General features: G+C 52.3%; 2 protein-coding genes across 7 annotated transcripts in view; both read right to left on the reverse strand.

Moving 5' to 3' along the window:
• Positions 1-16,899, reverse strand: part of LOC127033277 (zinc finger protein 883-like) — a 68,457-nt gene that overhangs the window by 21,141 nt on the left and 30,417 nt on the right. Inside the window, exon 1 of one of the 6 annotated variants that reach the window (XM_050921194.1) lies at positions 8,284-8,359. The exons of 4 other annotated variants lie outside the window; for them this stretch is intronic. The gene's annotated coding sequence lies outside the window, so the exon portion shown is untranslated. Of the gene's footprint in view, positions 1-8,283; positions 8,360-16,899 lie in introns of those variants that run through there. One more of the 6 variants, XM_050921187.1, reaches the window with a different exon arrangement.
• The window catches only part of LOC127033142 (uncharacterized), a 31,986-nt gene that overhangs the window by 6,053 nt on the left and 9,034 nt on the right, over positions 1-16,899 (reverse strand). Inside the window, exons 7-11 of the mRNA XM_050920946.1 lie at positions 11,354-11,551; positions 10,689-10,806; positions 8,284-8,562; positions 1,521-1,647; positions 849-962 (exon numbers count right to left, since the gene is read on the reverse strand). Of these exons, the coding sequence (XP_050776903.1) occupies positions 849-962; positions 1,521-1,647; positions 8,284-8,562; positions 10,689-10,806; positions 11,354-11,551 (836 nt within the window). The remainder of the gene's footprint in view (positions 1-848; positions 963-1,520; positions 1,648-8,283; positions 8,563-10,688; positions 10,807-11,353; positions 11,552-16,899) is intronic.

Here is a 16,899-nt window from a genome sequence, read left to right on the forward strand (position 1 = left end):
TTCCAAGTATTTGCAGATGACTTCTTTAATTACTTGCTCCATTATCTTCCCTGGCACAGAAGTTAAACTAATGGTCTGTAGTTTCCTGGGTTGTTTTTATTTCCCTTTTTATAGATGGGCACTATATTTGCCCTTTTCCAGTCTTCTGGAATCTCTCCCATCTCCCATGACTTTCCAAAGATAATAGCTAGAGGCTCAGATACCTCCTCTATTAACTCCTTGAGTATTCTAGGATGCATTTCATCAGCCCTAGTGACTTGCAGGCATCTAACTTTTCTAAGTGATTTTTAACTTGCTCTTTTTTAATTTTATCTTCTAAACCTACCCCCTTCCCATGAGCATTCACTATGTTAGACATTCCTTCAGACTTCTCAGTGAAGACCGAAACAAAGAAGTCATTAAGCATCTCTGCCATTTCTAAGTTTCCTGTTACTGTTTCTCCCTCCTTACTGAGCAATGGGCCTACCCTGTCCTTGGTCTTCCTCTTGCTTCTAATGTATTGATAAAAAGTCTTCTTGTTTCTCTTTATTCCCATAGCTATTTTGAGCTCATTTTGTGGCTTTGCCTTTCTAATCTTGCCCCTGCATTCCTGTGTTGTTTGCCTATATTCATCCTTTGTAATCTGACCTAGTTTCCATTTTTTATAGGACTCCTTTTTATTTTGTAGGTCATGCAAGATCTCGTGGTTAAGCCAAGGTGGTCTTTTGCCACATTTTCTATCTTTCCTACCCATGGGAATAGCTTGGGGCACCCAGTTGAGGGCTTTCGCCAACAGTAAGTTTTTGGGAGTCCAAACTTTTTCCTTCACTTGCCAGATGTTTCTGTCTCAGTTTCCCCTCATTCCTCACCAGTGCAGGTGCCTCTTGGGCTCTCCCTTTTCTCAGCTGCCTGGAGATCTGGGACCCACGGCTCTTCCCCTTGTTCCAGCCGGGTAATCAAGTCAGGTTTGGGAATGGGGAATACTGCTCAGGGAGTGAAATCAGGCAAAGTCAGGACACATGGAGCATTGGTGGAGTATCTGTCACAAGGAACATTCCCTGACTTTACCTGACCCTACATGGGACTGTGGTAACTCAGACCCTATAGGAGCAGCAGATATCTGAGGGTGTGGAGGTGTTGTTACACCCTCACTAGGAGGTCTCAGGGTAGCTGGGCTCTGTATTGCTGACACACACACAGCTCGGGCGTTAAACTCCTGCCTATTTCCAAGCCTGCAGAACCTACAGCCCTCCCCACGAATGGAGCAAGGTGAACGATTCGTGAAGGAGAAATAATACAGGCAGGACAATCCTCTGCTTCTGATCTCCTGAAAGCTGGAGAGATGGGGATGAATTAGCCTGTCCATTAGGTTCCTGACTCTCCTGTTCCCTTGAAGGGGGTATGAAGATGCAAGTCCCTCCCTCACTGCAGCTGTGGACAATGTGAACTTCCCCCAAATCCAACTACCAGGGAAGAACCTGACCAGATTCAGATGTGCAGAGCCCACAGCATCTAATATTGAAGGCACAGGAATCCCTTACCCAGAAAGGTCACCGTCTCATAGTTCTCCTGCATGACGTCCCTGTAGAGGGCTTTCTGACTGGGTTTCAGCAGAGCTCCCTGCCCCTGGGTGAAATACACAGCCACCTCCTCGAAGGTCACCGGCATCTGAAACAACAAGAGTCCCCCATGCAGCTCCTGCTGCGTGAGCCACAATCCCACTAGTCACAGGGAAGGAGGCCCAGAAAGGCAGAATCCCACTCTCACCCTGCTCAGAGCAGCCAGGAAGCTTCAGAGAATGGAGAGAAGGTGAGAGCTCCTTGTCCTCCCCAGCAGATGGAGCAGGGCAGGGTCTTCTTATTTACAACACACCTGCCAGCTGTAGGCTTATAGGGGAAGCAGAGCTCTGAGCGAGGAACAGGGACAGGAATCCCAACAGCTTCCCTTCGTATTTCACAGCAGCCTCTGCCCAGTGGGTTCAGGCTCTAGCAGTGGGAGTCTGGTCAGTTTTCCCAGCCCTGCCCAAGGGGGTGTTTCCTGTTTCAGAAATGGGGGAAATGGGATGGGCCTGTGCAGAAAAATCAGGCCCAGGCTGAACGTGTCTCAGCAGGTTTACCACACCCTGTCCCCTCTCTGCCTCACCCTGTCCCCTCTCTGCCTCACCCTGTCTGTTTCCTGCCCCTATCCCCCTACAACAACCTCCCTGAAAAATCCCCTACCTGAACTGGCTCCATCACAGCCATTTCCCTTCCTTGTGTCCTTGAAGCTGGGACTATCTAGAGCAAAACATGGATGTGATTCCTCAGCCTGTCAGGGCGAGAGGGGTGATGGGGGAGGTTTCAGAAGGGGCTTCAGTCCATTTCACACCATGATTCCGCCCAGGATCTTTCACCGCAGAGAGACGCTCTGGACTCTGACACACTGTGAAAAACTATCAGTCACTTTATTACAACACAGACCTGGTCCCTCTCATCAAGGCTGAACCCACGGGGGCACTTTTAAACCTCCTAGGGGAAGAGACCTGTAGCCAATGATTTTAGTTTTTTGGCCATTTATTGTGTGATGTTATAATTAATTCATATGTCACATCATATATAATCATTTTGTTAAATAGAGTTAAATTGTAGGATTATAAAAGTATAAGACTGATTCGTAGTAGAAGGGATAGGTTCACATTAGGTATCTAAGTAAGTAGGATTGAAACACAAGGCCTACAGGCTGAAGCTTGTAAGATTTTAGCTTAGCCATACTAGGCCTTGGTGCTAAGAAATGCTGACCGAAGTATGTCACTGAAGAATGACTCGATGCCACAAGATTACGGGCAAAGATGTACCAGTGGGTAATATTGTGAAAAATTAGCCAGAAGATTAATTTTTAAATCACAAAAATGTTGTAATGGCACAACTTTTTCCAATATGTGTCTTAACCATAGGATATAAATTGTGTGTCAATGCTAATGAGAACAAATAGAACCTATCCGACCAATAGAAATTGGGATCCCTCGTGCTTCTGGGGGACACCAGACCAATAAGAACAAAGAGGGCTGACACTTTCATGAACATGCACAGAACGTAGGTATAGTCGGAATCACCATATAAAAAGAGGGTGCCCAGATTAGGAAAATTGAGTTCTCTTTAGTGTGACGGGGTGGGCATCCCCCACAGTAGTCAAGACAGGGTTAAACCCACATTATGGACAGCAAAAGTTCCACTCACTAGGCCAGACTGGGCATGCTCCAGATGCTGTAGCAGTCTAGAGGAAGCCAAGCTCATTTCAGGTTGGAGGGGAAGGACGTGGGCTGGATGATCCTGCTGCAGACTAGCTACAGCCACTGTCTGCAGAGATTGGAGGCCCCAAGAACCGGCTTAGACCCCTGCGACCGATGGAGTTCCAGGAAGCTACATGTGCTGGAGACCCAGAAGACTCATGGTCTCTGGTGAGGCAGTCAATGGCAGGAAGTGACCCAGGGAGGGTGATGGAAGGGTATCTCCCATCCGGGTAAGCTTAGCATGTTTTGGTAGCATTCCCTGCTGAGACAATGGCTCTGGGTCCCCCCTGCCTGGGCTGCCAGCAGGTGCGCCGCCAGCTTTTTTGGTGCCCTAGGTGGCGGAAGGTCCCGCCCCTGAAATACTGCCCACAACCGGGGCGGTCGTGGTCGCCACTCCCCAAATGTTAGTGCCCTAGGCGACCGCCTAGGTCGCCTAATGGGTTGGGCCGGCCCTGGCTGCCAGGCCCCCTTGCTGGTGGATACTGGCCACTAGGCCCCCAATGCCCTGCACTGAAGGGCCGTGCTATTAACTCTGGCCACTAGGCCATGCTTCCCTGGGCACTGGGGCTATCACCTTTGCTTTGGTCCTTGGACCATGGGCTAGCAGGGTTGGACACGACCAAGTAAACTTACCGGTGGTGTCCATGCACCCACTTCCCACCCCCTTTTGGGACAGAGTGTCCATACACCGTGACATGTGGGAAAACTCCAGCAGGAACCATCCCTCCACTCATGATCAATCCATGAGAGACCCACAGACCGTAACACTATCTAGGAGGACGGGAGTATAACTATGTTTGTAACTCGTGCATTGGTCTATATGGAATTTCTATATGCCTGGGTACTCGTAACTTTAATAAAGCTTGTAAACCAGACTAGACTTTGCACTTGTGAATGTCTGTGTGGTCACTGCCCCTGGTCTTAATGTGTTCCTAGAGACTGTAAATCCGAAGCAAGTACCAGAGGTGACTTTTACTCCATTAAGCGTGAAACTGTAGCCACCAGAGCCAAACCCACAGTGGTGTAATCCCACATTACTAAATTCACTTTAAATAAAATAAAAGGCTACAGTCTCTAAGATAAATTCTAGAAAAGTGCAGAATCAAATGAGCCACTGTGGGGGATTCCCCCTGACATTGTCCCCGAGAGCAGCGTGTCCCCCCAGTAGCGTGGGGACTCGGCCGGGGCAGAAACTAACTTTTTCCTCTGTCAGCTGCTCCCTTTGTTCCCAGGAGAGTCAGTCTGCCCAGGGGGATGCAGGGAATGGATCTGGGCAGGGCTGCGAGCTGGGAACCACTCTCCCTGCTTCTTGCTCCTGCTGCCCCTTTTAGTCTCACCCCTCCCCTTCCTGTCTCCTTCCCTCCCCCTCTACCTGGGACAACTGGTGCCTGTCCCGTTCCCATGGGCGTTTGCTCTCCAGTGTGAGCCTGGCTGTGTCACTGGGGGCAGCAGCTCTGGGACCCGCTGGCACGGGGGAGCCCCTTCCCCTCCAGTACAAACTCACCAGCAGGTCCCTGAAAAGAGTCCTTTGTGGAAAGTCACTTGCCTGCCCAGCCCCAGCCCCAGCCCTTCCCCCGCCCTCACCTGGAAACTCTGGCTCAAGAGCTGATTGGCAGAGCCTGGGGCTGCCCCAGGGGGCTAGTTCCAGGACTGTCAAAAGTCCCCACCTGGGCTGGGCACAGAGGGGGGTAATGAAAGTCTGTCCCTGGTACAGACCCTGCTGGGGGAGCAGCAGTTGCTCAGTCTGGGCCCCAGATCACACTGCAGGAGGCAGCATCAGCTGACCCAGGGAGCTCAATTAACTCCCAAATACTAATATCATGAGCAGACAGAGAGAGACACCAGCCTCCTCTGCCTTAGCAATAACCAGCCCTCCAACCCCATATGAGGACAGTTCAGTGGCTGCAGATTTCATTTGCCCACCTGGACTCACACCAGAACAGAACCAGAGAACCAGCTTGAACTGATATGCTTAACTGAACTGGAATCAGACTTAAACTATCATTTTTCCGATTAGTGAAACTGAATCGAACTCAGGGGAAAATGGCTACCAGTCAAAATAAAGTTTCAGTAATTTTTCAGCACAATATTTGATCAAACAAAAGCTACTCTGATCTCATTTTCATTATAAAAACAAGACAACGAAACAACACCCAGGCATGTGGTCACTACCAGAATGGCCTGTCCCAGGAGAAGAGAAGGGGGCAGCCCACAGGAGCAGGGAGGGAGGGGAGAGAAGTGGGGGCACCCTGTCCTAGAAGTTAACATTAACTCTTCAAGGCCAAGAACAAAGGCTGCTCAATTCTTCTTGCCCTTAGACAGGCCTCCTCTCACTCGCCCCCACTCCTTGGGGCAGTTCTTCCCTCCAATTGCCCCACCTGAGGCAGGCCCCATGCCCCAAATTCAGTTCCCCACTGAAGCAAGTCACAGGGCTCACTCCCAACCCCTCCCCCTTCTGGGGACTGCCTGGTAACTGAACCGGAACCAAACACACCGACTGCCACTGAACCCGAACCAAACCCCAATTCCGCTCCTTGCGGCTCGCAGTGACTCTGGTTGGACACCGAATCCTGCACAGTAATCAGACCAGCCCCTGTTCAGTTCTGTCACCCCAGGAGTCAGACACCCTCCACCCCCGCCCAAATAAGGAGATTGTCTTTAAACACAAATATGAAATTTGGAGCTGCGTGTGTGCAGGGGGGGGGGCCCAAGGGGGACATTTGCCTTGTAAATTCTCAGCCCTTTGGGGGAAGTCTCCTGCCCACCCCCTACCCCTAGTGTGACCACCTTTCAAAAGGCAAAAGTGGGACACATACAGGACCCAAGGCCACACCCTCTGCTCCGCCTCTTCCCCCTGAGGCCCTTCCTCCTGGCCAGGTCAGAAGCCAGGCCATAACACTTGCACAGGGAGCCCCGACCCTTCACCTGCCCTAGGCAGGGGTGCTCAAGAGCATCCCCTGGCCCATGTGCCCACCCCAGGGTAGGTGGAGGGTCTGGGGCTCCCCACTGCAGCCTGGACTCCCTGGGTGGCTCTTATTATGGCCAGGATCTCCAGTGGGGAGGGGTTTGAAGGGAGAAGAGAAGGAGCAGGGGTGGGGGTTCATGGGCAAGGGTGGCTAAGGCTCACCTCAGCCTTGCTTAAAGGCAACAGGCTGGCGCTGCCTCTGAGCCTTGAGCAGGTGCAGATCCCTGGAACAGGGAATCTGGGACAAATGGTGTCTCGGAGTCATTCGGCCCAGGACCGGGACTTGAACTCTGCATTTCAGGACTGTCCTGCACAATTCGGGATGGATAGTCACCCTGCCCACCCCCCACTGCTGATTTGGCCATTTCTAGGGGAACAAGTCATAGAATCATAGAAGATTAGGATTGGAAGAGACCTCAGGAAGTCATCTAGTCCAAACCCCTGCTCAAAGGAGGACCAAAACCAACTAAATCATCCCAGCCAGGGCTTTGTCAAGCCTGACATTAAAAACCTCTAAGGATGGAGACTCCACCACCTCCCTGGGTAATTCATTCCAGTGCTTCATCACCCTCCTAGTGTAATAGTGTTTCTTAATATCCTACCTAGACCTCCTCCACTGCAACTTGAGACCATTGCACCTCGTTCTGTCATCTGCCACCACTGAGAACAGCCGAGCTCCATCCTCTTTGGAACCCCCTTCAGGTAGCTGAAGGCTGTTATCAAATCCCCCCTCACTCTTCTCTTCTGCAGACTAAACAAGCTCAGTTCCCTTAGCCTCTCTGCATAAGTCATGTGCCCAGCCCCTAATCATTTTTGTTGCCCTCCGCTGAACTCTCCAATTTGTTCACATGCTTTCTGAAGTGGGGGCCCCAAAACTCGATGCAATACTCCAGATGTGGCCTCACCAATGCCGAATAGAGGGGAATAATCACTTTACTCGATCTTATGGCAATGCTCCTACTAATGCAGCCCAATATGCCATTGGTCTTCTTGACAACAATGACACACTGCCATTTCATATCCAGCTTCTCATCCACTGTAATCCCCAGGTCCTTTTCTGCAGAACTGCCGCTTAGCCAGTTGGTCCCCATCCCATAGTAGTGCTTGGGACTCTTCTGTCCTAAGTGCAGGACTCTGCACTTGTCCTTGTTGAACCTCATCAGATTTCTTTTGGCCCAATTCTCCAATTTGTCTAGGTCACTCTACCCTCCAGTGTATCTACCTCTCCCCACAGCTTAGTGTCATCTGCAAACTTGCTGAGGGTGCACTTCATCCCATCATCCAGATCACTGATAAAAATGTTGAACAAAACCATCCCCAGGACCGACCCGTGGGGCACTCTGCTTGATACTGGCTGCCACCTACACATGGAGCTGTTGATCACTACCCGTTGAGCCCGATGATCTAGCCAGCTTTCTATCCACCTTATAGTCCATTCATCCAGCCCATACTTTCTAACTTGCTGCCAAGAATACTGTGGGAGACTGTATTAAAAGCTTTGCTAAAGTCAAGATATATCACATCCAGCTTTCTTTGCTGCCTGCTGGGCAGGGCAGCCCCCTCAGCCTCCCTTACCCCATGGGGCGGTGGAGCTGCCTTGTATCTCCCTTCTCCTCTGTCTTATCCCTGCCCCCGGGCTCTCCCTTCCCCACCAGTCTCCTTTTGCGCTCAGTCTCCCCTCATCCCCCCTTTTCCTCGCAGTGACCCCCCCTCACATCTTCCCTCCAGTTCCCCTCTGCCCCATAATTCCCCTGCATCGCCCCATTCTCCCGTCAGTGCAACCACCGCCCCTGCCCCTGCTGCCCCCTCCGGCCTCACACATCCCTGTTCCCCCCTCAGTCCCTGCTTATCTGCACCCCCAGCATCGCCCGGCTCCTCGCCCGCCCACCCAGGTGTGTCTGTCCCACCCCCAGCACGGCCCGGGCTGGCTCCCCGCGCCCCGCACACACCGGGGCTGGCGGCAGCTTTCCCTGGCCCCGGGTGAGAATCGCAGCCAGCTCCGCTGGGAGCAGCCTGGGGCCAAACCTCCCCCTGCAGCCCGGGGGTGCCGGGGGGGGAGGGTCTATCTCACCTTCCCTCCGAGCGGGGCCCCCGGGGCAGGGGCCGGGCCGGGCTGGGGGCTCTGCCCTGGGAGAGGCTCCTGGGGAGCAGCGGGAAGGGCCCTGCTGGAGATTCCCCTCTCCCGGCTGCAGCCAGGGCTCCGGGCTCCCAGCACCAGCCGCCGGGGCTCGGGGATCTCGCCAGGAGCCTGGGAGCCAGAGTCACCGCAGCGGCTGCGAGTCACTTCCTGCTGCCGGGCCGGAGCCCAGCGCTCGTTGCCCCAAAGCCGCCTCCCTGCCGCTCCTGGGTCCTAGCGATCAACCCAGAGCGATGGAGCCGCCTGTCCCAGCCCTATGTAGGTGCCCTGCCTAGAAGCCTCAGGATCAAGGTGGGGGCAGAAAAGAAACGTGCAGATCCCGGGGATGGGGGAGAAGGGGGGTTTCTAGGGAGACTCCGGTTGTTCCAGAGAATCCAGGGGTGATGGCGAGTCAGGGAGGCTCTGGATGTCTGCAGTGCTCTGCGTCAGGGACTGGTGCTCTGCCCACTCAGGATAGTCCCGTATTTCCCCCTCATCGTTTTCCAATTGTCACCAAAATCATCCACCTTCTCCTGGTGGCCACCTAGAAACTTCCCTTAAATGTTAGAATTGATCAGATGCAGCCACTGAAACAAACCAGTGCCCCCAAGGTAAGTACAGGGCCTCATTTTGCTAGGCCAAAACCAGGTCAAGACATTAGATAGCATCCTTAGGCTATGGCTACTGATGCAGCTCCACTGTAATCTCTCTAGGGCAGGGTTTTTGGTAGCCTCAGAGCTCAACCACCAACTCTTCCTGATGGCCACTATGAGAATTTTTCCTAAAATACTTAATTAACTTTAGGAAAGACAAAAATATGCACATATCCATGTCCAGTTCTTGTAATTTATTTATATAGGTTTTTTTTTCTTTGCAGACTCAATAATAAAAATAATGTACAGTTGCCTCTATTCTTTACTGGACCTTGTGACGAACTGGGAATGTTCTTAATGTTTGTTCTGAATGCTGTGTTGGTGCCTCAGTGTCTCCTATGCACTTCTTAAGTATCTAGGTGGTGAAATAAGGGTGTGTGATTGCTACAGAGCAAAGGGCCAGTGCACCTAAATGCCTGGCACTCTGCTCCTAGCAACTGATGGCCTGGGCCCCTTCTCTGCAAAGGTGTCAGCTGAAGGTGTTGGAGACAAAGAGATCAGGTGACCTCCTGGCCCTGGAAGAAACCGAGCAGAGGAGGAGGGGGTGGTGAATCTGGACCTGGCTGGGGACAAGGAGTGAAGTGCAGACGTGGGGTTCTGGCTCACTGCCCCCCAGAATGGACCCCACCGAGGGGTCCCGTTTGCTGTACCTACAACCTCTGTGTTAGACCCTGTTCCTGTCATCAAATAAACCTCTGTTTTACTGGCTGGCTGAGAGTCATGTCTGACTGCAAAGTGGGGGTGCAGGACCCAATGGCTTCCCCAGGACCCCGCTGGGGCGGACTCACTGTGGGAAGCACACAGAGGGGCAGAGGATGCTGAATGCTCCAAGGAGAGACCCAGGAGGTGAAGACATGTGAGCATCTTGCCCTGAACAAGTCTGCTGCAAGAGAGAGAAGGCTCCCCAAAGTCCTGCCTGGCTTGGTGGGGAGCAGATCCAGAGCATGGCCTGGGGACTCTGTGACAGACCTACACAGAATAGAAACACAAATAAGGTGCTTTCATAGAATATCAGGGTTGGAAGGGACCTCAGGAGGTCATCTAGTCCAACCCACTGCTCAAAGCAGGGCCAATCCCCAGACAGATTTTTGTCCTAGATCCCTAAGTGGCCCCCCTTAAGGATTGAACTCACAACGCTGCAGTTTAGTAGGCCAATGTTCAAAACCACTGAGCTATCCCTCTTACGCTTGTCTTGTTGTTAATTGTTGTTTCTTTTGCTTTTGTGGCTGCATTTCTTTTTAAAAAGACTTACTAGCTAGTAAGTCTGTTTCTGTGAAAAGTGACATTTGTACGTTCTAATACCACCGTTTCACAGCAGCAGACATTCTAGCGAGCTGGGAGGCAGCGAAAAGCAATTAACAAACATACAAATATCACTTTTCACAGCATTTACACAGACCCAGCACACTGGGGGGGAAATTAAGCTCGGGATGGGAAGTGGGTAGGGTGGCAGTGGGGACAAGTGGCGATGGGGGGGTGGGGGTGAGCCCAGGGCCCAAAGCCCTGCAGCAGAGGTCCAGAGCTTGCTGCTGTATGGCCAGAGCCTAGGGCCAGAAGTGGCAGCTGGGTCCAGGAGCAATAGGTGCCAGGGGAGGGTTGAGCCTGGGGCTGGAGCCCAAAGCCCCATGGCTGGAGCCTGCCGCCTGACACCCCAGGGCTGAAGCCAGAAACTGGAGCCCCACCGCCCCTGACAAGATGGGAACTTACACCGATTGCCTGATCCTCTGGCGTTCGGGGCTCCAGAAAGAGGCTGGGCTGAATCCCTGCTGGCGGCCCCGAGGGAGGGGGTAGCTGCTTTATGCCCCCACAATCACGGCCCAGGAGGCTGTGGCAGCAAGAAAAGCCCCTGGTAGCCAAATCTGAGAAATGCTGCTCTAGTGTATCTGCCAGGCAGCAGCTCTGTCAGTGGGAGAAGTTCAAAAAAACCCCACAAAACAAACAAACCTCCCCCAGCCCCCTGGCAACTCTGATCTGAGCAGGGGCAGAGGTGTAATAGGCCAGAGGAAGTCGAGGCTGTGGTTGTCCCACCTACGCTCTGCTTCTTCCCCTCCCTGCTTCGGGCCCCTTCCCTGAGACCCCCACTGCCTGCACTCTGCCTGGTGAGTGCCTCCACCTGCCCCTGCCAGAGGTTCCCTCCGCTCACTGTGTTCCTCCTCTGGGCAGGCGGCTCGGATGGCTCGGGCTGCTCTTATTGGTAATTCCAAGAGGCGGGTGGGTGCCTCCCCCAGCCTTGTGGGAGGAACCACTGGATCCTGGGACCCAACTGTGTTCAGGGGACAACTAAGGGAGAACAGGGATGGGAGTGGGGGGGTCATAGGTTCAGAACTAGGGATCCAGAGGGGGACACCAGGAGAACCCCGGACAGCACCCACTGCTCCTCAAAGCTATCTAGGGAGCCAGCAGCTGATGCCCAGAGGAACTCTGCCTTGATGCATGAGAAAAGGGACGAACTGAAATAGGCCCCGCAGTCGCAGAACGCCCCCTCGTCCAGCATATTTCCCCTGGCATTGTAAATGGCCACTTTGGCCAGTGCCAGGAGGACATTGATGAGGTCTCCAGACTTCATGCGGCTACAGATAGGGTGTGAATACGTAAAGAAGTGTGGGGTAAAGTGCAGCCAGAACCTCGAAAGCGCTCGGGTATCCACATATCTCCCTACTAGTTACATATAAGACGGAAGAGTCACTTTCATACTCGCTTTGGGACTGGGTTATGACATCACACTGAGTAAACATATTTGTCATGATCAAACAGCATAGCAACATTGGTATAAACTGGACTTCCCCAAGATGATAGTTTCTTCTGTTCTTCCATTGCTTTTTTGATTTGGAGCTTAAGCCCGGCAGTTTCTTGTTGCATCTGGTGAACTCCCTGCTCAGCAGCCAGCCCTTCCATACACATCCTGTCAGCTTCTCTGGCTCTTTCTTCATCTTGCTTGGCTCTCGCTTTGAATTCTTTTCCCAGTTGGGCCCAGACTTGCTACTCTTGCAGGGGTGGCAGGTTTATATAATTTTTAGTGGTGCCCAGAATAGGTCCAAGTCCTCCCCTCCCCCCCACACCTGCCTAAGGCTTTGGGAGGGAGTTTGGGTGTGGGAGGGGTGAGGGCTCTGGGAGGGAGTTTGGATGCAGGTGGCGGGCTCTGGGCTGGGGCAGGGGGTTGGGGTGCGGGAAGGGCTGTGAGGTGCAGTGCTTACTTTGGGTGGCTCCTGAAAGCGACCCGCACACCCCTCTGGTAGTGGCTCCTAGGCAAGGGGGGCAGAGGTCTCCATGCACTGCTCTCTGCAGTTCCCACTGGCTGCAGCTCTAGTGGCAGAGTTGGTGCTTGAGGCGGGGGCAGCGCATGGAGACACCCCCTCCCCTAGGGGCCACAGAGACATGCTGGCCACTTCCAGGAGCAATGAGCTGCGTGGAGTGAGGCCGAGCAGGAAGCCACTTTAGCTCCACTGCGCTGCCAGGAGATTTTAAGTGGCCGGGGACAACAAGAGGGTCTGGGAGACGCTCTGGGGGAGGTGCGCGGGATGGCAGGTGGGGCCAGGTCTCTCGAACATTGATGGAGCCGGGCCCCTGTGCTCTGAATATTCCTGGAGCACGGGCACCACAGACCCATACAACTCCCTGCCCCTGCCTGCATTCTATTGAAACCTCCCTTGATGCACTTTGTACAAGATCTGTTGCAATTATGAAACAGTAGTAGCAACAATGATCTCCATAGTCACATTTTATCAGATGAAGTCACACGGTTAAATCTTAGTCTTTGTTGATAAATTCCTGTGTGTTTTCACTAAAAAGACATCTCAGTGCTGTGAGGTTATATTGACACTGATCCTCAATTGAGTCAAACAAGCTGGTATTGTCCCCTTGGGGACAGTTTACATGGGAAGGACACTGCAGAAGAACAATAATGGTTTGAACTCAGGGTCTGTTGGGAAGCGTGGGCCTAGTGATCACAGCCACAACCCTGGACTGCCAAGGTGGTCTTGGGGAGGGCATCCCAGGCCCTCCCACTCTACCGGGCTCTGACTCAGGGCCCTTTTAGCTACCAGTAACCTGGCAACCAACACTACTTAAGTCTGTCCTCCCTGGGCCTCTTCCTCTCGTCTCCCACCCTGGGGTCACCTCAGTCCAAGGCCTTCACCTGATGGGAAAATCCAAATGCCAAGGAAGCAAGAGGAAGTTACCACTGTCCAGGGCCACAGAATACTTCCCTCTCTGCTTGTCTATGCGGAGGGTCCTCCCTTTTCTTATGGAGGGCCCCTTTAGGCAGCTGTATCAGAGCCTTTAGCTTTCATGGTGCTCTGCTCTACTGGAGATGTGGACTGCAGGTCTGCTCATCTTCAGCACTGCTCCCAGCTCAGCTAATTTGCTGCCTTTTAATTCCTCCAGCAGATGGAGAATTTGCTGCAGGTGTGGCGGGGCAGAGCTGGCTAAGCCCAAAACAATCCTTTAAGGCCTTGTTACTCAGTGTGGGGCTGGTGCACCTCATCCCAAGGACACTTTAGAGAAGTTCAAGGAAGAGGCTGTGCCTAGTGTTAATCTACAAGGCAACGTAAGGACTGGCAGAGCCCTGGGGGGGTTTTGTGGGGAGCTAAAGCCTGCAGGTGACAGGGAACTGACACCCAGCTCAGCAGCAACACGTCCCCCTAGTGCTGAGGCTGGGGAGTAACAAGGAGATTCACAGTCCAGGGCATCCTGAGAAAATGTCACAGCCGGAACCTGCAGTGTGTGGAGCTCAGGGACGGTGAAGCAACAGCTCCAAGGGGCTTAAAAAAAAACAAAAAAGAAAACTCAACACCAAACTCCACAGCTTAAATATCCTCCTGGATAGAAAGTTTTCCTAATCTCTACCCTAAATCTCCTGCACTGCATCTTAACACTTTTAGAGTCCTTCCTTCAGTGGCCATGGAGCATAACTGCTCCCCAGTCTTTGTATAATAGCCCTTAGCATGGCGGCAGACCATCACCAGTCTGCTTTTCTCACGCCTAAGAGACCCATTTCTTTTAGCCTCCTTCAACAGATCGGGTTTTCTAAATCTTTGATCATTTTCTGTTAATCTCCTTGGGCCTCAATCCAATTTGTCCTCATCTTTCCTAAAGTGTGTGGTGTCCAGAACTGGACACAGGACTCAAGCTGAGGGCTCCCTAGTGTCCAGCAGAGCATTACGATGACCTCCGGCAACTTACATACATTAATACACTCCAGAATAATACTAGCCTTTTTCCCAGCTGCGTCAATGGGTGACAGCCAGACAGCATCTGAGTGAGTCCATTAAAGACCATTCTCCCTCCTCCCATTATTCAAGACAAGGGACACTGGGAGTTTGAGAAATTAAATTCTGCTTTATTATTTCAAAGCAAGAAAGAAAGCTAAATTCTGTCCTCCCTCCCCAAACCCAGGTCGGCATGGTGCATTTCAGCCCCAGCTAGGGTGACCAGACAGCAAGAGTGAAAAATCGGGACAGTGGGTGGGGGGTAATAGGAGACTATACAAGAAAAAGACCCCAAAATCAAGACTCTCCCTATAAAATCGGGACATCTGGTCACCCTAGCCCCAACCCAGCACACTGATGCTCCAGCCACACAGGTGCCCCAGGGAAAGTGGAACAAGTTAAAGCTGGTAGAAAAGCACTAACAATCCATGAGAGAGGCATTTGCCCGGCCTCCTCCTCTCAGCAATGGGGAGTCACCAACCGCTCTCCACATCAGTCCTCTTGGGGCATCATTGGTAGCCCTTCGGAGTTCAAGGACGACTTCACCCAGCACTTGTAGGACATTTCCTCTCTGGGATTTGTGCACTGAGTTCACAGTTCTCAGACTGAGCTCTCTGCCTCGCAAGGGCAAACAGTGCCCTTTCAAGGCCCTGCCGACCCGGCCACCCTCTCCCCCTCCTGATTGTATCTCACATCTCTGCATGGATCAGGCAGTCACTTCCTTCCCCATTTCAGTCCCTGACTCTCGGAGTGCGTATCCAGCACTCACTCTCAGCGTTTTGCTGACAGACACTGGTTACTTTCACTGTTCAAAGAAGAAGCAAATGTGATGTGAGAAGAAAATCAGTAAGGACTATTGTGGCAAATTATCATTTCTCTTTTGAAGTCCCCCAGAAATCTGAACTAGGTCCTTTAAAACTTATTTATTATCAAAATAAATGACAAAATAACTTTCACCAAGAAGAGAAAAACCCACATTCCAGAGTGGACTACAAATCACTTTCCTGTTCATGAAGTGAAAACCCAGAGAATTTTAAAACTCAAAATCTTGGGAACAATTTGCCCATTTCCTGCTGAACAGGCCAAAGCTCCTTTCCTCAGCACCGCCGCACTATTTGACTGGTTATTGAGAAAAGCTTTAGCATCCTTGTCATAAAAGAAAGAGGAAAAAAAGACAAACAGCCAAAAACTTCCTATCTACAAATGACCTGGATTTGCCTGGAAAAACTCCAGATGCCACGTTACCAGTAGCTGGCGGCTGGGCTTGAAGCTCAAACTGTGCTTTGGGGTTCATTTGAATTTCCCCTTCAGGAATGTGACATTTTCTTCCTCAGCCCTCAGGGGCCTGATTGAGGATCAAAGGAATCAAAGCCTGATTCCTAAGCATGGTGGGAAAGGACACTGTGGTAAATGACACACATGAAGGTGGAGGGGTAGAAAGGGAAAAGGATAAACTCTGCATGGCTTGGGCAGAAGCTGCTCTGTGAGAGATGTGTGAGGTTGATGGGGGTGGGAGGGAATAACACAGAAGTTGAAACACCACATTATTTTGCTATCCCTGCTCCAGCTCTTTTAGACTCTATTGAGTGCTGGCGGATAAGGGAGAAGAAGCAGAAAAAATGAAATGCTTTTCAGCAGAACCTGGAGCAATGTGAGGATGTCTGGGAATGAGACAATCTGACTGCCAAGGGGGCACTTAGTGACTCTAACAATCACTTTGCTAATGGGGGATTGGAATAAACTGCTCAGAGTCAGTCTAGACTAGAGAAAGGGGTGGAGGAACAAAGGAGATGCACCAGCTAATCCCAACCACTTCTCCTGCCCTAGACAGACACTCGGAGGCTGATATTATCACTTCCCATTTATTCCCTCTCTGGAAGGCACAGATTTGTCTCCGGCCACCCTGCAAGCTACTGGCAGCGCTGGGAACAGAGCTGATGTCTCCTGAGTCCCAGGCCAGTGCTCTACCCACTAGGTAACGCTGTTTCCCTCTCACAGGCTGATGCTGTAGTAGCAGAGGTGGGAAATCCAGGCTTCCAAGAAAAGACCCTGCGGGAATCAGTCTCTGCTAATGCTGCTGTCTGAATGCAAAGGGGGCAGGGAGAAGGGGCAGAGGGCACAAGTGATCCAGTGAGGGATGTGGGGAAGGGAGGAGTTACCAGCCCCAGGGACACTCACCTTGCAGGTAACAGCTCCAGGTCAGTGTGGGAGCCCAGCCCAGGGGATGGTGGAAGATGGGGAATGGGGAGAGGTGTTTAGCGTGAAGGTGAGACCTGGTCCTATTGTCCTTCTCCTCATCTCCATGGCAGGGGGATCCCAGCTGCTAGGGGAAGGGATGGCGGGGACTTCAGCCAGGCAGAGGGGGCAGCTGGAGGAGTTTCTCTCTTTCCCTTCCCCCACCTGTGGCCCATCAGCTCAGCAGCCAGGGCTGCAGCAGGGAGGAGGGGCTGATGGGGGTTTCTCCTCCTCCGCCTGGGGTTTGCTTAGACCAGGCAGATCCAGAGGGGTCACTGACCAGCTGATGCTCAGCTGCTGCTGGATCCTCCCCCCAGTGACGGGCAGCTGGATCCTTGGGAGCCAAATGCCCCTGAAGTGTGTGGGAATAAGGAAATGGGTTTGTCACAATTGTCGGTCCCAGTCAGGCTCCTGAAAGAATTTCCCTGCTGTGTGGAGGAGTCTCTGATGTCCAACATGGCGTTAGCGCCACTTGG

This window comes from Gopherus flavomarginatus, chromosome 12 (genome assembly GCF_025201925.1).
Source record: "Gopherus flavomarginatus isolate rGopFla2 chromosome 12, rGopFla2.mat.asm, whole genome shotgun sequence".
Taxonomy (NCBI): domain Eukaryota; kingdom Metazoa; phylum Chordata; order Testudines; family Testudinidae; genus Gopherus; species Gopherus flavomarginatus.